The sequence below is a fragment of the Arvicola amphibius genome, chromosome 4 (assembly GCF_903992535.2).
Source record: "Arvicola amphibius chromosome 4, mArvAmp1.2, whole genome shotgun sequence".
In the NCBI taxonomy this organism is placed as follows: domain Eukaryota; kingdom Metazoa; phylum Chordata; class Mammalia; order Rodentia; family Cricetidae; genus Arvicola; species Arvicola amphibius.
Genome location: NC_052050.1, coordinates 145,314,344 through 145,327,666, shown reverse-complemented (window position 1 = coordinate 145,327,666; position 13,323 = coordinate 145,314,344). Strand labels below are relative to the sequence as shown.

Sequence of the window (13,323 nt, the reverse complement as noted above, 5' to 3'; positions counted from 1 at the left end):
TTGGGAGGCCTCTGGGGCCTCATAACAACACCTGGCATTGGGGCTTTTGTTTAATAACCCGTGACTTCTGGGAGCAGCATTAGCCATCCATGTAGGCTACTTCCATTATTTTTTTTCATATAGTTTACAGAATAATGTGTTCCTGCATGTTTCTCATACATCTTTAGTTTTGGTTAATTCCCCATTCCCCTTTCCCCATCCCCCACTCCCACTCAGACTTTTCCACCCCTGGTATTCTTCTCCGCTATTGTCATATTACCCGTGTTACACTACCTACTCCCTTATCCCCCTACATTTCTTAAGCTCCTTAAAATATTTTCTCTGGTTCTAGGATAAAGCAGTTGCTTAAAAGTTTGTTTACTTTTTAAGTCTTAAAAGGGAACATACCTGCACATGTGCCCCACAACATCTGACAAAGATTCAAAAGAGCATCTACTGCTTTTCATTCTTGTTAGCTTTCTAGGCATAAGCAGAGTGCTTTCCTAGTGACTGTGGAGGGCTCTACTGCTGCAGTTATTCTCCAATCTCCAAACCTAGAATTGCTACCATGACAAAATAACTCCGTACTGCCATGAAAAGTTATCAGATTTGAAGCTAGCAGCATGGACATTTACACCTTGACTAGCACTTGGCTGCAGCAACATGTACACACACACACACACACACACACACACACACACACTAAACTGTGGTACATATCCATGGATGGAAGGTATCACCCTCCTATCAGTTTGCAGTGAGAAGTGGGAACCATAAAGTAGAGAAGTGTGCACAGTGTGAGTTCAGGTCTATGTAGCTTTAGGTCTCATTCCCCTAGCAAATATTTTTAAAGGATCCATAATTTACACACTCATTACCAAATAATGATGAAATTCATACGATTTTCCAGGTGTAGGCCAGGTGCAATATTAGTTGCAGGCGCTTAGTGCTGAGTGAAACAAGGACACGCTGTGCTAGAGGGGAGAGCAGAAGACAGGACAGTGAGGAATTATGAGTTCTGTGGAGAGGGCCAAAGACAGGGTCTGAGCCAGGTGTGGTGGCCCACACCTTTAATTCCCAGGTGGGCACAGGAGGATCAGAAGGTAAGGGCCAGCCATAGCTATATGAGGCCTGTCTCAAAGAAAACTGCCATCACTCCTTTACCAAGAAAACAAATGAGAGCCAACAAAAAGGGTCAGAACACCATAAGAGAGCCCAGTGGAGCAGCTAGTAGGGTTTTCCTTCTGTGGGGTGGTCAGGAGGAGCGGAGACCAAGGATGTGGAGCCCCAAAGGATGGCAGGGCCTAGGGCCATGAGGTCACTAGGTAGAGAGCAGAGACAGCTCACACCACAAAGGACTGCAGAAGGAAGGGGCTTTGTGTCTTCCCACGAAGAGGAGGTCACGTGGCTGGAACACACAAAGGTGGCACGCAGGTGACCAGTGATCTCTGTTTGCCCAAGCCTGAGAAATTTCCCAAGGCATACAACTTTACATTAAGTAAGGAGCAAATTTTGTTTTGAGATATGGTCTCACTGTGTAGCTTGCTATATAGAGTATATTGGCTTTAAACTCACAAAGCCCCATCCAAAGTGCTGGGATTAAAGGTGTGCATCACTGTGCCTAGCTAGTTCTTGGTAATTGGAGAACAAAGCCCTCCCCAATTAAAACTGTTTATTTCATTTAACTGATGTATAATTATAGGACAATTAAAATTATTCCCTGAAAATGTCATACAATGTGTTTGATCATACTCACCTTCTTTCCAACCCTTTTTATATCCACCCTCCCTTCCCAATCCACTCAACTTTGTTTTCTAAAATGCCCATCAAATCCGGTTTGTGTTGCCCATATATGGATTTGTGGCTTTCCACTGGTGTATGGCCAATTTACCAGAGCTACACTATTAAGGAGAACTGACTCCACTTCCCCAGCAGTTATCAATTGGCAATATCTCATCATCTAGTGGTCGGACTTCGTGCCCACTTTCCCACTCCATATTAGAATTTTGGGTGGCTTGACCCTTGCACAAGGCTTGTGTATGCTGTCACATCATTTTGAGTTCATATGTGAAGCTGCCTTATTGTATCCAGAAGACACTATTTCCCTGCATTCATCCACCACATTGGTTCCCACACTCTTCCCAGCCCCTCTTCCACAATGATCCCTGAGCCTTGGGAGGAGGGATATAGATGTCCCATTAAGGGCTGATCATTCTGAAGTCTCCTATTCTTTGCACCTTGACCATTTGTAGGTCTGTATGTTGGTCACCATCTTCTGCAAATAGAAGCTTCTCTGATGAGGGGTGAGAGATGCATTAATCTATTTTTAATTTTTTTTAAATTTTTTAAAGTTTATTATGTATATAGTGTTCTGGGCACCAGATATCATTATAGATGGGTATGAGCCATCATGTGGTTGCTGGGAATTGAACTCAGGACCTCCAGAACAGTAGTTACTTCTCTTAACCTCTGAGCCATCTCTCCAGCCCGAGATGCATTAATCTATGGGTGCAATGATAAATCATTAGGAGCTGATGTAATGCTATGTCCATTTAGCAGAATGAAAGTAGCAGGTTCTCTCCTACGGCCCATGACCTGTCTAGCCACAGATTGTTGGCTTGATAATAGTGCCAGGTATGGGTTTCATCTTGTAGAGTAGAACTTGAACTAGAAAGTGATTGTTTACTCCCATGATGCCCATGTCACTACTGCACCGCTAGACATGACTTGCCAGGCTAGACATGACATTACCATAGCTGAGGGTTCACAGCTGGGTATGGCTGATGATGACTTTTCTCATCTGGTAGCTTACATAACACCGTCTAGCACCATGAGAGCTAGCATGGAGGAACAAGCTTCCAAGTCAGCTTGTTATCTCCATGTTCTGTGATACAAGTAGATGGTATCATCAGCAGAAATGTCTCACCATTAAGTTTTGGAGGGTAACCAAATGCATTGGCAATAGATGGTGATGTTCAGAGGTCTGTAGGTCCACACTGGTCAACAGTTCAAAAGGAGATAGCCAAACTCACAGCATTGTTATTAAAGTCAGAACAAGACAAGGATGTCCCATTTTTACCTTCCTGTTCAACAAGTCCTGTGTATAATAGTAAGGTAAGTGAAGGTGATAAAAGGGATAAATATAGAAAAGGGAGAAGTCAATGCAGCAACGTACAGTTCTGTATGTAAAAGACTCCAAAGACTCCACCAGAACACTCTACAGCTGATAGGCACATTCAGCAAAGGAGCAGGATACAAGAGACAATAGACTTCCTCTATGCAAACTGCAAGCATACAAAGATAATATAGTAGCAATACAATTTGAAACTGTCTCAAAAAAATCCTAGAATAAATCAAACCAAGGAAGCGAAAGACTTACACAATTAAGACTACTACACTGAACAAAGAGTTGCTAAAGATACCAGAGGACAGGAGGACTCCATGCTCATGGATTGGTTCGATCAGTACTGTACAAATATCCAAAGATTTAAGTCTCCAAAGTTCTAACAGTTCTTTACAGAAATTAAAAAAATTAATCTTCAATTTCATATGGAAACCCAGGATAGTTAAAGCAGTCCTTAACAATATGCGGTGTGTGTGTGTGTGTGTGTGTGTGTGTAGTGTTTGAAAAGTAACACACCCCATGAATGGGTCTCATTCAATTAACATCTAGTCTTCATTTTTCCATTTAAATGAAGCATATGTGAAAATTATAAGTTAAGAGAATAGTGAGGTGGCCAGTGGGTAAAAGCACCTGCAGCCAAGCTTGATGACTTGAGTTAGATTCCTGGAAGTCACATCATGGAAGGTGTTGGGGATTATTAGGTGTGTGACTTTTGTTTATGGTGTTTTTTTCTTGGTTTTTTGAGACAGGGTTTCCCTGTAGTTTCTAGAGCCTGTCCTGTATCTAGCTCTTGTAGACCAGGCTGGCCTCGAACTCAGAGATACGCCTGCCTCTGCCTCCCGCGTGCTGGGATTAAAGGCGTGCGCCACCACCGCCCGGCGGTGTGTGACTTTTGTTTTGCTGCTTTTGTTTAACTCTGAAGCTGTGATTCTTTGCCTGCCTAAAACACGGAATGGTCTATTAAAGAGCTGAATGACCAATAACAAGGCATGAGCAAGGATAGGTGGGACTGGCAGGCAGAGACTATAAATAGAAAGAGGAATCTGAGCCGGGCAGTGGTGGCGCACGCCTTTAATCCCAGCACTCGGGAGGCAGAGGCAGGCGGATCTCTGTGAGTTCGGGGCCAGCCTGGTCTACAAGAGCTAGTTCCAGGACAGGCTCTCAAAAAGCTGCAGAGAAACCCTGTCTCAAAAAACCAAAAAGAAAAAAAAAGAAAAAAAAAAGAAAGAGGAATCTGGAAAGAGGAGCAAGAGAACAAGGAGAGGAGGACATAAGGGGTCAGTCACCCAGCTATATAACAAGTCACAGAGAATGAAGTAAAGAAAGTTATACAGAAATAGAGAAAGATAAAAGCTCAGAGGCAAAAGGTAATTGGGATAATTTAGGAAAAGCTGACAACAAACAAGCCAAGATAAGGCTGAATGTTCATAACTTAAGAATAAGCCTCTGATTTATTTGGGAATAGGGTGGTGGGCACCTCATAAAGCCAAGAGTAAAACATTTCACAACAGGAAGGAGAGAACCCAACTCCTGCAAGTTGTCCTCTGACTTCTATATGTGTGTCTGGGTGTGTGTGTATCCACACACATACACATGCACACAAAATAATGTAAAGCAAAAAACCTAGGAGCCAAGATCCACATTTGTGTGACAGTATATGGTGTTTGTCTTTCTGAGACTGCATTACTTAATAGACGACCTTCCAGTCCCGTATGTTCTCCTGCTAACTGCATATTTTTTCTTTATGGGTGATTAAAATTTCATTGTGTATATGCACCACATTTTTATTCTCATTCAACCGCTGATGGGCATCTATGGTGATTCTGTTTCCCCGCTCTTATGAATAGAGCCGCAGTATACATGAACACACAAGTATTCTGCTGTAGGACCGAGTGCTTTCAGGTCTGTGCCCAGGAGCGGTATAGCTGAGTCAGATGGTAATTTAGTTTTTGATAGTCCTCCACACTGATCTTCATAATGGCTGCACCAGTTATACCAGCCATGAATTAATGTTTCTCCTTGCCCATGCCCTATTCAGAATGTGTTGTTTTCTTGAGGATAGCCATTTGCACTGGAGATGGACTCTCACAGCAGGTTCAATTATAGCAGTTTTAAATTACATCTCTTTCATGGCTAATGATGTTGCCCTCCTTAAACATATTATCTATTCACGGATCTTCTTTTGAGAACTCTCTGTTCTGTCTCCTTAGCCTGTTTTTGTATTGTTTGTTTTCCTTCCTTTCTTCCTCCATCCCTTTCTTCTTTCCTTTTTAATTTGTTTAGACAGGTCTCACTGTTTATCTCTGGTTGGTCTAGATCTCATAATGTAGGCCAGGCCAACCTTCTGTCTTTCAGGGACTGGGATAAAAAGTATGCACCACTATGTCAGGCTTGTTTTTTTTTTTTTACCTCTCTCTCTCTCTCTCTCTCTCTCTCTCTCTCTCTCTCTCTCTCTCTCTCTCTCTCTCTTTCTTTATACAAGGTCTTCGCCAGGGATAACCTGGATGACCTTGATAACACTTCAGATGACCTCCCAAGTGTTAGAGTTACAAGCATATGCTACTGTGCCGGGTTGGTGTGGTGCTGGGGTTCAAAGCCAGGGCACTGTACATGCTAGGCCAGCACTCTACCAATGGAGCCATATTGCTAGTTCCTCTTGCACATTTTAAAGTTACACTTATTTAGTGTGCCACAGGGCACACTTGGAAGTCAGAGGACATATTTTGGGAATCAGTTCTCTCCTTCCACCACGTGGGTGGGGGGGGGGCAACAGGTCATTAAGCTTGGTGGCCAGTACCTTAGACCTGAGCCTCCTAACCAGCCCTGTGATACAGTATGTACTGGTGGCAGAATACTAAAGAGAAAGATGGCTTAGTTGCCTGACAACATATTGTTGAAAATATTAAATGGTGAAAGTTAAGGAAATGAAAATAATATAATTACAACTTAAGCAGAAGCAGACTGACAAAATAATGTGGCTAAATATCTGACTTTATTTTCCAAATAAAATTTTCACACACACACACACACACACACACACACACACACACACACACACGAGGCTTATTTGGAAAATAAATATTCATTTACTTTATTATATATTAATGAATATATATATATATATATATTCATTCACATGTGGGCACATACTTGATCGTGGAAGCATATATGTTTATAATAAATGAATCAGAGGCCGGAGATGTTGCGTGCTCTGATGCTGGAATTACAGGTGGTTGTGAGTCACCCAATGTAACTGCTGGGAACCAACCTCAGGTCCTCTAAAAGAGAAGCAAGTGTCCTTAACCACTGAGCAATCCCTCCAGCTCTGCAAACAATTCACCACCTCTCCCCTTCTCTCTTTTCCTTCTCCATTCAGAAAAGGACTGCCATGGTTACTGGCATCTTTTCTTTTTTAAATTAAATTAAATTTTAAATGATCTAACTGTATGTGATTGTCTGTGTGTGTGTGTGTGTGTGTGTGTGAGAGAGAGAGAGAGAGAGAGAGAGAGAGAGAGAGAGAGAGAGAGAGAGAGAGAGAGAGAGGCCATGGTAAAATGTAGAGGTCAGAGATTCTTAACTTGGGTCCTTGGGTATTGAACTCATTGTCTCAGCCCCACCTTACTACTTCCTGTCTCCTATCTGTCGACGTCCTCCAAACCTCTGTGGTTAATTTTGGTCAGCTAGTGGCTAGCTCCACCCCCTGCTTCCAAGCAAGATTTATTTGTCAGAACACAATCAAACTATCACAGAACAACTTATACATATTTAAATGATTCATTATCAAACACACCTACCATTTTATAGTTACATGTGTCGATGTATGCATGTGTTGATGTGTGTCCAGAACACCTAGAATCTACTCTTTCAGCAAACATTTACAAATTTCAACATTAATAACAATCTTCATGCTGTAGCTTAGATATAGATATTTACTGTTTACCTACAACTTTTTAAAAGCATAAACAAAATCCAAATCTTTAAGAATTTCTTTTTTTCTGAAGTTCTTGAGAATGTGGTCTCAGAAAGATGCAGGACTAGTAGTGAGATCATTGGATATATCTCATCAAAAACAAAATTTGAAATTCTTTGAGTAAACATGTCATTTGAAATGGGTAGGCAGCAACTCACAGTCCCAGAGAGTATGATTCCTATTCTACTCACAGATAAAATAATGGAGTCTAGAATCCCCATCTACTGACGACCCTTGGTAGGTCCTACCATGTTTTAGCAGTTAAGTGCAGTCTTGGTTTCACCAAAGTGGTTGGAGGACTCTTTCTTTTGACAACTCTCAACTCCACCCTTCTCCTTCCCATCATCCTTAGTTTGGCCACACTCATCCTTCACATAGGTTTCTGGTTCCTCGAACTTCTCTTTGACTTTCCCAACCAGTCCTAAGATGATGCAATACAAGGAAGTGTACCTCCTGGAACTGTTGCTAGGTGACCATGACATCATAGAATAGCCCAACAGTGTGGTCTCAAGATGTTTCAAACATAAACGATTTAGATGAGAAAGGATTGGAGGAAATGGTCTGCACAACCGAAATCCAAGCAGCATTTATTCTCTCCTCCTTCATGACTTTCATCGGGGGACTTATCATCTTACTTGCTTTCAGATTAATCTTGATATTCTCAAAAAAATGTCAAACCTTCAAGGGTACAGGAATAATCTTGGTCAGTTTCCTTGCTGGGACATCTGTGTGTAAAGATTGAAGCTAAGTTTGGCATAGGTCTCTGTTTAGCAAGCAGTTCAGGCCTTCCTTGATTTTTTTCAGACTAATGAGCCCGATGTTACATAAAGGGCAGGAAGCAGGGCCCAAGACCACCAATAGAAAGCATGGTGAGCCTGGAAGATGATGAATGTATTAGAGTCTCTGTTCTGAAATAACTTGTGTAAACATTAACAGTTGAGGCCAAATGTGGTACTTTATGGGTTAATCCCCTCACTTGGACAGAAGCATTGCTGTGAGTTTGGGGTCAGCCTAGGCTACATGAGACCCTGTTTCAGAGAGAGACTTTTGTTAACTACTCTATAAGGGAGCTACAAAGCCACAGGACATCAACTCAACCATATTTTTCAATATCCTTCATGCATGATTCATATGTGTCTGTATGTGTACACTTAATGTGCTTTATGTGTTTGTGTGCTAGCCACAAACACCTAGATATTTTTTGTAGCTTAACTTTCTTGCAAATGTTGATGTTGGGATTAATTGCTGGCAAATGATAATAGGAACAAGTGATGCTTTATGAAGATGACATATTAATAGTTTGAAATACCTATCTTCAATTCCACATGACTGTTGTGTTTTTTGTTTGTTTGTTTTGAGACACAGTCTCACAGTGTAGCCCTGGGTGGCCTAGAACTTGCTTTGTAAACCAGGCTGGCTTTTAACTCATCTGCCTTTGCCTCCTTTATGCTGAGATTAAAGGCATGTGCCACCACAATCAGCTCAATGGAAGACTTTTATCAAACCCTCTGTTTGTTTTCATTTTTAATTCTTTTTTTAAAAAATATTTGTTTATTTATTATGTATACAATATTCTGTCTATGTAGATGCCTGCAGGCCAGAAGAGGTCACCAGACCTCATTACAGATGGTTGTGAGCCACCATGTGGTTGCTGGGAATTGAACTCAGGATCTTTGGAAGAGCAGGCAATGCTCTTAACTGCTGAGCTATCTCTCCAGCCCTCATTTTTAATTCTTAAACTTTGTTTCTTCCTAGAATAGATTATAGTAGCTTTTTGTAATACAATGCATTTTATGTGTGCATCATAACTAAAATGCAAATTTTGCTTAAATATATCTCTTGATGTTAAGGTGGCATAAAGTAACATAATTTGAAATAAGTGTAAAGTGTTAGTTATTAGTAATATGGATTTTATATTTTTGTATTTGATAATATCTAGAATTGAGTTTAAAGATTTTATTGATAAGCCATTTTACTCTGTAATTGTTTCTACTTTATAGACTTTAAACAGAGCTGGAGGGCTGGTTCAGGGGTTAAGAGCACTGGGTACTCTTCCAAAGGACCTGGGTTCAATTTCCAGCACCCACAAAGAGATGACTCACAGCTGTCTGTATTTCCAGTTCCAAGGAATCTGATGCCTTCATTTGGTTTTCCTGGGCACCGGGACATAGATGGTGCACAGATATTACATTCAGACAGACCACCCATATACATAAATAAAAATAAACGAAACTTTGAAGACAAGACTTTTAAAAAAATGCTATAAAATTATCAGGGAAAGAATTCTGGTACTCTGTGGATTAATGGGTATGGTTAATATGCTCTGTGTGTGTGTGTGTTTGTAGCATTAGACATCTCATTATTTGACTGCTCCAGGAAATATTTAGTCTTCATCATGTTCATTTCCTGGGTTGGGTAAGGTAAAATGATTTCTGACTAATACTATGAAGAGCCACCTCAACCTAAAGAGGACTCCTTCCTCTTGAACTGCAGCTCATTGGCCATTCCTTTTTCTTGCTCACAGGAACTATTATCACTAGGGAGTATCGAGCGTAATCCTTTAAGAAGACTTTACTTTCAAAGAGTATTTCGTAATCGTATAGAATTGTTGCTTTCCGCACAGACCGTCGTGGGGCAAGTGTTGGTGAGTTCACTTCCACTCTTCTCGTGCCAATGAATTGTAGTGAACATGATCATAGTCCCCTCTGTACTTTGATCACACAGGTAGGTGTCGTCTCTTCCATGGTGATCTTAACTACGTTCAGGCAATGTGTGTAGGGCTCTCTAGCCACCGTTCTGCTTTGTTTTTCTCTAAGTGAGCAAACTTACTCAGACTTTATACTTATTATTGGCCTCTCCGCTAGAAAAAAAGCTTTATTAGTACAGAGCCCGTGTACATTTTGTCCTTTACATACAGATGTGTCTAGAACATAAATACTAGAAAAACATCTATTTTGAGAGCGTTGTATGCTTTGATTTTTCTGTAGAGGAGAGTGGCTTAGATTAGGTGGCTAATTTTTCTAATTATCTAAAAAGAAAGTTATGATCCAAGGGTGACAGGTTTTACCACTGCCATTTTGTAAAATATATGGGCAATTGCCTAGCACACAATCAACTTCCAGTACCGTTTGATTGATTTGGAAAGAATACATGTTGTCTGAATCCCATGCAATACTAATTGTGTTATATTTATTTCTAGTGTCCCTAATTTTTTGCTGAATGATTGAAAGGGGCAAGTTAAAACCTTTACTTATTTTTTTTTTTAGTTTTATTGAATGTCTTGTATTTCCAACAGAGTTTGAAAGCTATATTCTCACTTGTAAAGAGTCCCTTATCAAACTGTCTTGTTAGTGTTCTGAACCAATATGGAATATCTGTTTTCTTCTGGCAAATCTTATAATACCATATCAGCATACTATGGATTTTACTTTTGTTCCTTTTCGACCCTTCTGTCCCATTTCCTCTGAATTGTGTCTCTTGCAAATGCTATAGTGTTGGATTTTTGTTCTTGTCTTTATTAAACAACATACTTAGTTTTCAATTTACTAGAGAAAATTTTTCGTGAATGCTAATAGGCCCAGTAGATACCCAGGAGGACTACAGGCCAATCTTGGTCAATCCATGGCCTGTAACTGGTAGCCATCTCTGTTCCTTGGTGCCCATACTCTTCTCAGCTGTCCTCAATGCCACTGCTTGCAGGAACTAATCTTCTCTTTTGGGCACCATCAGTGTTCTCAGATCTTTGAGGGGATACAAGGTTGGGGAGCCAACTTGGGCTAGCAAATGTCAGCTGAGTAGAGGTTATAGACAGGCGGGAGTTGTTCTGCTCTGACCCTGAGGATGGCAGTCTGGGTTTGGGGTACAACTCATCACATTCAGCCTACTGCTTGCTGACTTTTTATAAGTTTTATAAGTTTTTATAAGTTTTTATAAGTTTTATAAGGGAAGGAGATGGAAATTTTTAAATATAAAAAAAAATAAACCATGAGAAAGAAAAAAAAATAAAAAAAAATAAAAAATAAAAAAAAAGATTTATTTACTATATATACAGTGTTCTGCCTGCATGCATGCGCTGCAGGTCAGAAGAGGGCACCAGATCCCTATTACAGATGGTTGTGAGCCACCTTGTGGTTGCTGGGAATTGAACTTAGGACTTCTGGAAGAGCAGCCAGTGCTCTTAACCTCTGAGTCACCTCTCCAGCCCTTATAAGCTGATTTTTATAAATCGGATTTAAGCTGTATGCAATGACTATAAAGTAGATTTATAAAGCCTTCTGGACTAGTATACAGAATTAGAGTATATGTATATACCACTTGGCATATTAAACATTGAATATTAGCTGACATTTGAACTTTTAATTATTATTGGCTTTTTGGTATCTTCTATTGTGGGTAATTCTATTTCTATCTATCTATCTATCTATCTATCTATCTAGGTTTTTGCTCTTGTATTTATTAGAGAATATACTTTGTGGGCATTTTCTTTTTCTTTTTTTTTCTTTTTAAGATTGTATTTTAATTATAAAATTTCTCCCTTCACTTTTCAGTCTCTGAACCCTCCCATGTACCCTCTCTGCTCTCCTTCAAACTCTTTTTTCATCAATTGTTAGCATTTTCCTGATCAATGATCGCTGTGAAAGGGCCCAGCCTACTATGGGTGGTACCACCCTGGACAGATGGTTCCGGGTGTACAAGAAAGATAGCCAATTTGGGGGGACAATTTAATGAATGTGTACAATGCATTATAAACATACTTAACCCATTATACTCTTTTATGCCCCCTCCTGCTGACCCCAATCTTCTTCCCAGTTCCTCCCTTCCTACTTCCATGTCATTTTATATGCAGGTAGCTGCTGCTATCATGTGCTCATGATTGCATCAGCTAAAACATAGGTTAAAAATATATTTGAGACAAGATCTTTTTTATTGATATTTATTGAGCTCTACATTTTTCTCTGCTCCCCTCCCTGCTTCTCCCCTCCCTCCTTCAGCCCTGCCCCAAGGTCCCCATGCTCCCAATTTACTCAGGAGATCTTGTCTTTTTCTACTTTCCACTCCCCATGTAGATTATATCTGTGTAAGTCTCTCTTAGTGTCCTCATTGTTGTCTAAGTTCTCTGGGATTGTGGTTTGTAGGCTGGCTTTCTTTGCTTTATGTTTAAAAACCACCTATGAATGAGTACATGTGATAATTGTCTTTAGGGGTCTGGGCTACCTCACTCAAAATGATGTTTTCTAGCTCCGTCCATTTTCCTGCAAAATTCAAGATGTCATTATTTTTTTCTGCTGTGTAGTACTCCATTGTCTAAATGTACCAAATTTTCCTTATCCATTCTTTGGTCGAGGGGCATTTAGGTTGTTTTCAGATTCTGGCTATGACAAACAAAGCTGCTGTGAACATAGTTGAGCACATGTTCTTGTGGATATATACCCAAAAGTGGTATTACTGGGTCTTGAGGAAGGTTGTTTCCTGATTTTCTGAGAAATCGCCACACTGACATCCAAAGGGGTTGTACCAGCTTGCATTCTCACCAGCAATGCAGGAGTGTTCCCTTTTCCCCACAACCTCTCCAGCATAAGTTGTCATCAGTGTTTTTGATCTTGGCCATTCTTAAAGGTGTAAGATGGAATCTCAGAGTTGTTTTGATTTGCATTTCTCTGATGACTAAGGAAGTTGAACACTTCCTTAAGTGTCTTTCAGCCATTTTAGATTCCTCTGTTGAGAGCTCTCTTGTTTAGGTCTGTACTCCATTTTTTTTTATTGGATTATGTGTTCTTTTGGTGTCCAATTTCTTGAGTTCTTTGCATATTTTGGAGATCAGACCTCTCTGATGTGGGGTTAGTGAAGATCTTTTCCCATTCTGTAGGCTGTCGTTTTGTCTTGTTGACCATGTCCTTCGCTTTACAAAAGCTTTTCAGTTTCAGGAGGTCCCATTTATTAATTGTTTCTCTCAGTGTCTGTGCTGCTAGGGTTCTATTTGGGAAGTGATTCCCTGTGCCAATGCATTCAAGTGTACTTCCCACTTTCTCTTCTATAAGGTTCAGTGTGGCTGGCTTTATGCTGAGGTCTTTGATCCATTTGGACTTGAGTTTTGTGCATGGTGATAGATATCGGTCTATTTTCTTTCTTCTACATGTTGAACATCCAGTTATGCCAGCACCACTTGTTAAATATGCTTTCTTTTTTCCATTTGACATTTTTTACTGCTTTGTCAAAAATCAGGTGTTTGAAGATGTGTGGATTGATATCT

The 13,323-nt window shown here is 40.3% G+C and overlaps 1 protein-coding gene across 1 annotated transcript in view; it reads left to right on the top strand.

Moving 5' to 3' along the window:
• The first annotated feature begins 6,284 nt into the window (after positions 1–6,284).
• The window catches only part of Kcnu1 (potassium calcium-activated channel subfamily U member 1), a 66,809-nt gene continuing 59,770 nt past the window's right edge, over positions 6,285–13,323 (top strand). The window contains 3 exon segments of the mRNA XM_042054923.1: positions 6,285–6,338; positions 7,561–7,776; positions 9,598–9,717. Of these exon segments, the coding sequence (XP_041910857.1) occupies positions 6,285–6,338; positions 7,561–7,776; positions 9,598–9,717 (390 nt within the window).